General features: G+C 46.4%; 2 protein-coding genes across 3 annotated transcripts in view; one reads left to right on the plus strand and one right to left on the minus strand.

The window, feature by feature from the left end:
* LOC121303120 (beta-centractin) overlaps positions 1-102 on the minus strand; it is a 5,404-nt gene extending 5,302 nt beyond the window's left edge. Inside the window, exon 1 of the mRNA XM_041233584.1 lies at positions 1-102. This exon is cut by the window's left edge and continues 78 nt beyond it. The gene's annotated coding sequence lies outside the window, so the exon portion shown is untranslated.
* A 1,313-nt stretch (positions 103-1,415) lies between these two features.
* Positions 1,416-6,294, plus strand: LOC121303121 (E3 ubiquitin-protein ligase MARCHF5-like). 2 transcript variants are annotated; one of them, XM_041233585.1, is made up of 7 exons: positions 1,416-1,574; positions 1,937-2,064; positions 2,260-2,462; positions 2,754-2,884; positions 3,251-3,434; positions 3,699-3,871; positions 4,239-6,294. In XM_041233585.1, exons 2-7 carry the CDS (start codon positions 2,036-2,038, stop codon positions 4,398-4,400), a joined length of 882 nt encoding a protein of 293 aa, XP_041089519.1. In that variant the 5' UTR covers positions 1,416-1,574; positions 1,937-2,035; the 3' UTR covers positions 4,401-6,294. The 2 variants fall into 2 exon arrangements, with proteins under 2 accessions (XP_041089519.1, XP_041089520.1); XM_041233586.1 differs by having other exon boundaries at positions 1,419-1,520.
* Positions 6,295-10,621: the final 4,327 nt, after the last annotated feature.

Consider the following 10,621-nt stretch of genomic DNA (forward strand, 5'->3'; position numbering starts at 1 on the left):
TCTTTCGCTTTATTTTTGCAATTTTCGTTCACAGATATAAAGCTCTGTCACTTTAAAGCTCGCTGCCAGCCTGCCGCTTCCTCTGCCTCTACCTAACCCGCCACCACCCCAGGACGGGCAGCAGCGCCGACCAATAGAAGCGGCTGCTTGGGCGAGGAGGCGGGATTGCAGGGAGCAGGCAGTCAGCGAACCAATAAAAGAAGTGAGTAGGCGGTGAGGGGCGGGGCTCAGAGGTTGGTTGCAGGTCCGGCGCTATGATGTCATCGGGGATGACGGCGCTCCAGGTCCGGCGCTATGATGTCATCGGGGATGACGGCGCTCCAGGTCCGGCGCTATGATGTCATCGGGGATGACGGCGCTCCAGGTCCGGCGCTATGATGTCATCGGGGATGACGGCGCTCCAGGTCCGGCGCTATGATGTCATCGGGGATGACGGCGCTCCAGGTCCAGCGCTATGATGTCATCGGGGATGACGGCGCTCCAGGTCCAGCGCTATGATGTCATCGGGGATGACGGCGCTCCAGGTCCAGCGCTATGATGTCATCGGGGATGACGGCGCTCCAGGTCCGGCGCTATGATGTCATCGGGGATGACGGCGCTCCAGGTGCACCTAGGCTTGCCACCTGGCCCTATAATTCCGGGACACTGTGAGACAGAAGAGGATTTTGAAGTTGCCTTTAAACTGAAGGAAATCAACATGTGAATTGAGCCCTAAACCTTTGCTAAATTGATTCTGGTGATTAACTATCTGGAGGCAGCATGACAATACAATAATAGCTTTTAACAAATGAAATAAATAAATAAGTACATCATCAATATTTATTTATCGTATTAATAGTTTTAAAAATATATATATTTTCAAGTTTCTTTATAGTTTCTAATAGTATATCACCTTCTCCCACTGAAATCATTAATACTGAGCAGCTGTTCGCTATTCCTGACTCCAGACAGCCTGAACACTGGATCAGTGTTGCTATTTAATTGGGAGAGTCAATGTACATTAGGGCAATATATTACTAATTAATAGGATATAAATAGCATCTTTTAAATATTGAGAACTGGAACATCATTTTGTACAAAATAAAAATAAATATCTTGAATAAACCTACACACGTGTTTATTCAAGATGCTTTTCATTATTATTATTTTGTAAGATTTGTATTATCACAATGATTCGGGTAATTAAGAAACAGTATAAATTAAGCAAGTGCTTGGCGCTCAATTCACGTGTTTATTGCTTTCAGTTTAAGGGCAATTTAAAAACCCTGTCCCGTCCCAAAGCGTTCCGGAATGAGGCGCTCTCTCGAATATTTCAGCAGTATTTTCTAAGAGATTAATGTATCGGCGCCTTTAAGAAAGAACAGGAGGAGCCGGAATCAGGGACGAGAGAGAGAGAGAGAGAGAGAGAGAGAGAGAGAGAGAGAGAGAGAGAGAAAGTCGGGTCGACACAAGCTGACACAGAGAGAGCGTCGAAAATCGACCTGAGAAAGTCAGAGCAACAAATTAGCGACTGCAAGCAAGTATTCAATGCATTTATATAACACACACATGCACAGACTGAAAGACATTTGATGGTAAAAACAATGTTGAGCTGTGTTTTCATTTCATTTCATATTAGTGCTTTGCAACTCGAGATACTGTTTGCAACTGCCGCCTGTGAGAAATCTATTTTTTGTGTGTGTGTTTTTGTTTTTCGCCTTGTTTTGTGATGTTTTCAGCGCCCGGAGTTGCTGTTTTGTTTGCTAGGAATACGTAAGGTGATAAAAGCATTGCAAAGATGCATTGACAAACGATGACAAACGATCTGTCGCACATTTTTTAGAATTTTGTTTTGCTTCCCTGAGGAGGTCCATAACCTCCAACTGCTGCAGGTAAAGGGAAGCTAACTCCTGTATAGATAACTTGACCCCCCCCCCCCCCCCTTTTCTGTGTTTAGGAACCCCGTCTGCTGGTCCCAGGACAGAGAGCAGCCTGGTTTCTGCTCCAGGAGACCCCATGAGAAGCAGGGTGGGCAGGGTACCCTGCACGCTTCAGCATGGCTTCTGCCGACGAGGCTTCAGAAAAGTGAGTCGCCTCGGGGGTTGGGGGGGTTGGGGGACACACAACACCTCAAGGTGAATCTGAAGCAATTGAAATCTTATTGGAAAGAATAATCCTTGTCTAGCCATTGCAGTGGGAGGATGGAGGCCCCCTGTGTATCTGTAACACGGTGATGCCTGTGCCAGTCTCAGACCCCTGCCCCTCTCTCTCCCTGCCCAGGCACTGCTGGGTGTGCTTTGCTACGGAGCGCGAGGACCGGGTCTCGGAGTGGGTGAGCCCTTGCCGGTGTAAAGGCTGCACCAAATGGATCCACCAGGCCTGTCTGCAGCGCTGGCTGGACGAGAAGCAGAAGGGCAACGGCGCCGGAGGGGTCAGCTGTCCGCAGTGCAGCACAGAGTACAGGATCGTCTTCCCCAAACTGGGTAACTGGGGGAGCGCTGTTAGCAGTTGCATTGAATTGCCGTGCTGAGGCGCTTGGGAGGCCGAACTTTGGTTTAAAAATAAATAAATAAAAGCAATGTACGTTTTCAATAAAAAAAACAGACCCATCTTTTTGAAAGTATTGCTGAGGTTCGTGTGCTTGTAAGCACTGGTGGTCACTTTAAACTTGCCTGCAGTATAGCTGTGATGGAGCTCCTCGGTGCTTACCTGGGCGATTTACCCAGCGTGTCTACAAGCGGTTCATTTCGTCTCCTTTCCCTCGGTCTGCCCAGGCCCCTTGGTGTACTTCCTCCAGCAAGTGGACCGAGCGCTGTCCAGAATCAGTCCCTTCTCCGCGGCCGGAGTAGTTGTAGGCACGGTGTACTGGTCAGCTGTGACCTATGGAGCGGTCACTGTAATGCAGGTGAGCAGGGCTGGTAAGGGGTGAATCCTCTTCAGGCATGGCGGGCTTGTACTAACCCTGCACCCACTCCCGGGATTCGGAACTGCATTTAATATTGAAATGATCCAGAGTTTGATGAGGAATGTGCTCAGTCAATTCAGAGCACATTTCAATAATATCCCAAAACTGCCTGTGCCTGCGGGAGCGCCAGAGGGGGGTGCCTTGAATGTATAGGAAATTTAGGGTATTGCCACGGCGATCCTGGTTGTTTCCGATTATTACTGGATGGCTTGTCTCGTTCGCTCTGGACCTCTCTCTCTCTCTCTCTCTCTCTCTCTCTCTCTCTCTCTCTCTCTCTCTCTCTCTCTCTCGTTCTCTGCTCCTCAGGTGGTGGGTCACAAGAAGGGTCTGGATGTGATGGAGCGGGCAGACCCCCTCTTCCTGCTCATGGGGCTCCCCACCATCCCCGTCATGCTGGTCCTGGGCAAGATGATCCGCTGGGAGGACTACCTGCTGCGACTCTGGCAGAAGCACTCGGGCAAGCTGCAGCTGCTCAGCGGCATCGTGCCAGGTAGAGAGCATGAGGAGGGAGTGAAAGCTGAAAGGGGCAGAGGGGCGGGGGGGGGGATCAGCCAAGGCCGGTAAAGGAGAGTGGGAATTGGGAATAGACGATACAGTAAAGGAGTGAAAAACTAAAAAAGCCTGCCTTCCACACTGCCTCAATGTATTTAGAAACATCGGTTGTGTAGTTTGTCGTCCTCGTTGGGTTTGTTTCTAGAAGGGGCTGTTTTGTTGCCCCTGTGCATTGACGGAGGGGGTCGTCCTGTCTGCGCAGGTATAGGGCGCACTGTGCCGCGGGTCCCGGCTGAGGTGGGCGGCGGCTATGCCAGTGACCACCTGTCCATGTCTCGCACTCTGTGCGGCGCCCTGGTCTTCCCCTCCATCGCCAGCCTGGTAGGGAGACTCCTTTTCCGAAGAGTGCCGTCCAGTCTGCAGCGCACCGTGCTGGTGAGTGAGGAAAACCAGGATTCCAGGACTGGGACCCAGGGTTTAAAACACATTATCTGCCAGCAGTGAAGCCAGTCATAGCAGCACAGAATAGAGGGTGCAGTGCTTAACCTTTTGCTGTAGCTGGAATTCCCTTAAACAGGTTTTAAGTTGACAGCTATTAATTAAAACCGATGAGAAACCTGTTAAGCTAATTAGCGAGGTTTTTTTTTTTTTCTCATATGCAATCTGCACATTATGAAGTACCACTCCTGTAAGAAGACAGCAGTGTGAGTGAATACACAAGCTAATAGAAGCACTGCTGTTTTATCCGCTGTTTGTCTCGCTCAGCAGCCCGCGTTTGGGTGGGTGTGTGTCTCTGTTTCAGGGTGGGATCGCCTTCATCGCTATCAAAGGAGCTCTCAAGGTTTATTACAAACAGCAGCAGTACCTGATCCAGGCAAACAGGCACATCCTGAACTACTCCGAGAAAGAGGGGGGGGGCGCGGGAGGAGGAGGAGCTCGGAGAGAACGAGGAGAGCGGTACTGAATAGCCATGCTGCCCCCCCGCGCTGCCAGCTGCTGTCTGTGCCAATAGAAACCGAGGCAAACAGACAAGAGTATTTATTAAACCCAATGATTTTTTGTTTGTTTGTTTGTTTTTTTTTAAACTGTTTGGCATAGCTTTAACTTGATCTGTGTTGCTGGGTGTGTCCGAATCCCGGTCCATGTGGTCTGATTGTCTGTCTTTTCTGCAAGTCCCACTTTGATTTTGTGTGTGTGTGTAAAATATATATATATACACACACACACTGCAGACCTGTAGACAGGTGTTGGACACACCACGTCCAGCAGTTACCTGTCTTCAATGATAGTCCGTGGTGATGGGAGTTGGATGTACTACCCACTCTAACCATTAGGGGGAGCCAAGACACCAAGGGTCGCTGTTGTATTGGGAGAGGGATTGTCTGTGTGCATTGCAAGGACTTGGTGCCCTCACAGCTACAGGGCCTGTGTCAGTTTTTCACAAGATTTTTTTTTTCTTTTTTAACTTTTAAAGTTTTTATTGCTTGCATAGGACGTTGGCGATCCATGGACATGTGGAATTTGCATTCGTATATCTACACTTAATGGGAAGACCTCAAAAGCTCTAGGTGTCAGTGAATGTAATCTTTATATTGTTGTTCTTTAAAAGCACATGTATATATCTCTACTCTATCTCTCTACAGGTGTCTGCTCTGAGCTCAGCAGACGCCTGGCCAGCAGAGTTCGTTGTAGCGCGATGAAACGGTGCCTGCCGGTTTTGCCTCCCTGACCCAGGGGAGCGCCAGAGCCAATGCGACGCTCCCTGGAATCTTTTTTTTAATATGTAGATTTTAGGTAAAGTGTGGACAGAGCCGGGAACAAAGCTGCATTAACTTCTCCTGAATTCATTTTGCTCAAGTGAACGGTATATGTCTCACACTGTGGGGACTAGGAGAATCATGTAGAGAAAATATTGCTGTGAGCTTTTCTGAGCCCAGACTCTAAGGATTTGAGAATGCAATACAGGACAGAACACCACACGCGATGCCAAGGAGAGAAGGTGATTTCATGTTCTACCACCTTTTTTATTGTATTTTTTCGCTGTGGCTGAGTGCGTGCAGCACAGGTTCGTTTTAAACAAGTGACCGAGAGACATTTCCAATGCTAAATGGGACTGTGCAAAAAAAAATAAAGCTGGCACCATTTTTGCCTGGACTGGAGAAAGCCCATTTTAATTGGTCTCTTGGAGACTGAGGAAGGTCTCTGACATTCTTTAGATTAATTTACAGCAGCCAAGAGCCTTGTTGCTTTAGCTTGAGGTAATTGGCCCAGTCCCTTGGTTTAATGGTGTCAAGGGTGAGTTACAGTAAGGAATAGAGGGGGCTGTGTTACAGTAGAGAGGGGTACAGAGTGAGAGTTGGGGGCTCCGAGGTTTTGAGTTTGTTTTCAGAGGCACAAAGGAATGGAAATCAGGAAGAGACACACTGATAAAACAAAAGCACACATTGAAGGACAAAGTCTTATTTTGCAAAAAAAGAAAGTGAAGCGGCTGCAGTTGTGAATCATAATGAGAAGTGATTCACCACAGGGCGCTCTGGACTGCGCTGGCACACGGGAGACTCTGAACGAAGTCTCTGGGAGACGCAGGTGCGGCCCAGGCCCCTGCAGGTACGGGCATTAAAAAGCAATACAGCGTTCCCCGTCCCCACGTGCTGCTACTGTGTAATTAACACGCCTGTCATTCATCCTTTCATTCCTGACAACTTTTTACACGTAGAACTTCTTAAAGTCTCGTTCAAAGCTCTTTTCAGGACGTCGCCTGCGTTCTCAAACGGGTAATGCAGCAATAACGATCCATGGCGTGGTGCGCAACAGAAAGGCCAGAGCTCTTGTTATGTTTTTAGATATTTGTATATATATTAAATATATATTACGATAAGGCATATATCTTAATATCTTCCTGTGAAAAATTTTTAGCGAGGAAGAGACGCCATTATTTCTGGAGGACACTGTGAAACCACTCTTCTCTGTCCTGGGGACCCCCCCCCCCCCCCCCCCCCCCCGTGTCTGTCTGGTGAAGGTAGCTGGTCTTCCTCGAGAGTTGAGCTATGAATATACTTAAGTCGAACTCATCCTTGCTTAATGGGAAAACTTTTTTTAAATTGTTTTCAGCTCTTAAACAGTTGCATATTTTATAAGCAACTTACCAAATATTTCAACTTGAAGCAAAGTTTTAATTCAGATATTTTTAATAGCAGAATTGTCACAAAACACCAGGTGCTGAAGACTGTTGGAAAACATGGATCGAGAATTGATTAGCAGTTTGCTACGCATGTGGACTGGCAGAGCTATACTGGTGTTCTTTTCTGAAAGGAGACTAATATTGCAGATAGCAGACTGTTTGGTTCAAATTGCATGTACTGCTAACCACTGATAGAGACGCTGCGTCTACAAACTTCTTGCCCAACAATGACTGCAAGCTAACGAGATAACAATGCTGTGGACTAGAAGGGAACAGGCTCTAGACTTCAGAGAGATCGAAAGAGATAATGCCACTAGGATCAAAGGGGGTTGCAAGAAGATAACAAAAGGCAGATTTATGGACCTTTTGTCTCCAGGAGTGTGAAGAATGCACTGAGTTCAGAGGTTGATTGTTGGAAAACATGGATCGAGAATTGATTAGCAGTTTGCTACGCATGTGGACTGGCAGAGCTATACTGGTGTTCTTTTCTGAAAGGAGACTAATATTGCAGATAGCAGACTGTTTGGTTCAAATTGCATGTACTGCTAACCACTGATAGAGACGCTGCGTCTACAAACTGCCCAACAATGACTGCAAGCTAACGAGATAACAATGCTGTGGACTAGAAGGGAACAGGCTCTAGACTTCAGAGAGATCGAAAGAGATAATGCCACTAGGATCAAAGGGGGTTGCAAGAAGATAACAAAAGGCAGATTTATGGACCTTTTGTCTCCAGGAGTGTGAAGAATGCACTGAGTCCAGAGGTTGTCACACTAGCCTATACACACAGACACACACACACACACACACAAAATAAATTAAATTACCTTTACAATTGGTTAAGTGTCAGAGAAAGAGGAGGTGGACCATCTATACAGAAGGGTATTTAATGTCATGCAAACATTGTAATGATGAGTATTCTGTTTGTCCTGTACCTGGGACCAGACTCCCTGCATATTTCAATAAACCTGGCAACTGATTGAAGAAAAGGACTCTGCATTTCCTAGAATCTGCTTACTCACCATCATTTTTTTTAAGTTACTTCCTTTACACTCAGCTCACCAGTGTGAACCGAACGGGCTGCCTTGTGATCAGTAATAGACTGCTGTACAGTAAGCTAGGGCCGCTGCTTGACAGCCGCTTCTAACGAATCCCTAAACAAAAGAGGAGGCTGAGTTCAAACCTCCCAAACTGTTTGATGTTTTCTATGTTCCCGCTGCGGTCCCGCTGGGAGTTTCCAAAAGAACCCACAACACGACGTGCGAAAACAACACCTCTGCCCTCGCACTGTCAACTCTTCCCTTTCACAAAGCCTCTCCAGATGCACACCTCCCCCAGTGCCGGCGTGGACGCCCGCAGCTGATCGGAGATGCTGCAGCTTTCAGAGTGTAAACCAGAAGGGCGTTTTCCAAACCAGGATCTGTTCGTATCGCAGCCGTGATGTTTTTGGGGGGAATCACTTTGCTAGAACAATCAGGAATTGTCCGAGTTTGGTTTCCGGCTACATGCATTTTCAAATCAAGTCATGCGCAGGAAAAAATCTACCTTTCATAGAGCAACAAACTTCTCAAGGTAATGCTGTCCATGAAGTGTCTCTAATTGCTGTGTGTTTACATGGTAGTTACTTAGTAAATACATCATTGCAATGTTGTTATGCATAGTTACAATGTACTTAATGTGTAAATTATTTTGCATGATATATGTTTACAGTTAGCTTTAGTTATAAGTACATTGTAACTACAGTATGCATAATAACTAAATAACCTGTACCCTAATTCTAACCCTATCCCAAATCCTAACTCAAAACTTAACCCTAACTCTAACCCTAATCCTTTTCTGATTCAGTTGTGTACTTACATAAATCGTGCCCAAAGATTTCCACGCTCGGTGCATTGTAACTATGCATGATCACGTTGTAGTTGTGTGTGCGCCCACATGTATTTACTAAGTTACCACTGTGTAAATACACAGGGATTGGAGGCACTTCATGGAAAGTGTTACCCACATTTCCACTCGCCAGGAAGATTCCTGTTCCTATATTGAAAGGAAAACTTGCCCTTATCATGGCCTCTTAGCCAGTACATAAGCATTGCCGTTGCAGGGCCGCAGTCTGTATTGCCATATTGGGAAGGGCAAAGTGCACACAGCAGGCAGGAGGTGTAGCTGCTGGAATGTGGGCTTGAGTTATGATTTTCTCCTCAAGGTATTTTTAGATCTGCAGCATTCCTTATTCTCCCTTTGAAAACCAGCCTTCCGTCGACAGGGCTGTGGGTAAAGAGAGCGGCCGCTTGTTGCTAGGCAACCTGGCTCGTTCTCTGGCTATGAGCCGGCCTGTGTGTCTGTCTCCCTTGAGGGAGTGCTGGAGAGAGGAAACGTAGCTTCCCGTTATTAACATGGGATCTCTGAAGTGCGTGTCGTAGACCTGCGAAACTACAGTTCTTTTTTTTTCTTATCGTTTCCAGAACGCTCCAGTACATTACCAGACTTCTAGACTGTGGATAGCGGGACATGGTGCTCATAGGTTAATAAGGTCTGCCCTTTCAAAAAAACTTTGACAGCTCCCCTGTGTGTCGCTCTGGAGAACCCAGAGCTAGCAGGACCATCAGCGTCATTGCCAGCCATGGCAACACATTGGTTTGGGAGCAGATATTGCTCAGAGCAGCGGTCCTGGCACTCCGACACACTGTCTGTCTGGTAGTGCCATGGGACTGTAATGGATTGCCAGCTGTGTGGATTGTCTGTTCATCCCACTAGTCAAAATACGGTGCTGTGGTACCCTTCTGCCAATGGTAGCTTTATGCTATTGCAAGTACCATTGTCCCTTTGGTGCAGACAGATTGCATTGCTTGCAAAGATCAAAATGTAATTATGATATTATACTGAGCATCAAAAGAATCACTATTAGAACACATTTATGTTTGGAAAAAATAAGGTATATAAATGATGGACATTGACGAAATGTTTTTGGTTTCTTTTTAATCTCTCGATCATTCATCCTCGCCTGAAACGTTGTCATAGCGATAATGCTGCGGGGGGGGTTCCCTTGGTAATAATGGAACACCCTTGTTGAAGTAATGCCCAGGAGTTCCACGCCATACCATTGCCACTCTCCCTGTAGTGACCCACTGCTCTCCTGCTGAATGTCTGCATTGCAACACAGTGCGTTGTGAGTGGAGTGGTAAGAGGAGACTGGGGAAAGTTCTCAACTGTGCCTTTGAAATGATTTTTGGATGTTAGTGTTATTAACTCATCAGCCTCCAGGAGCAGATCCACTCTCCACTGCAACATCATGAGCAGATCACATTGTCAAGTCATTTCAATGGAAAGCGTGAAGGGTGTTCAGTGTCGGCATTTAGGATTCTCCAGACAAGATCAAAGCAGCTTTAAAGGCAGATTTAGTGACAGGTGATAATGGCTCAATATGGGAGCAACAGAACCACTCAGAGTGGTTTTAAACATGAGGCAGCAGAAGGGTCAGGGTTAGGGATATAGGATCAGGGTTGGGGTCAGGGATATATCATCCAGAAAAATATACACATTAAGTACATTGTAACTATGCATAATAACATTGTAATGATCTGTAAGCACACATGTATTTACTAAGAACATAAGAACATAAGAAAGTTTACAAACGAGAGGAGGCCATTCGGCCCATCTTGCTCGTTTGGTTGTTAGTAGCTTATTGATCCCAAAATCTCATCAAGCAGCTTCTTGAAGGATCCCAGGGTGTCAGCTTCAACAACATTACTGGGGAGTTGATTCCAGACCCTAACAATTCTCTGTGTAAAAAAGTGTCTCCTTTTTTCTGTTCTGAATGCCCCTTTTTCTAAACTCCATTTGTGACCCCTGGTCCTTGTTTCTTTTTTCAGGCTGAAAAAGTCCCTTGGGTCGACACTGTCAATACCTTTTAGAATTTTGAATGCTTGAATTAGGTCGCCACGTAGTCTTCTTTGTTCAAGACTGAACAGATTCAATTCTTTTAGCCTGTCTGCATATGACATGCC

Source organism: Polyodon spathula, chromosome 31 (assembly GCF_017654505.1).
Source record: "Polyodon spathula isolate WHYD16114869_AA chromosome 31, ASM1765450v1, whole genome shotgun sequence".
Classification (NCBI taxonomy): domain Eukaryota; kingdom Metazoa; phylum Chordata; class Actinopteri; order Acipenseriformes; family Polyodontidae; genus Polyodon; species Polyodon spathula.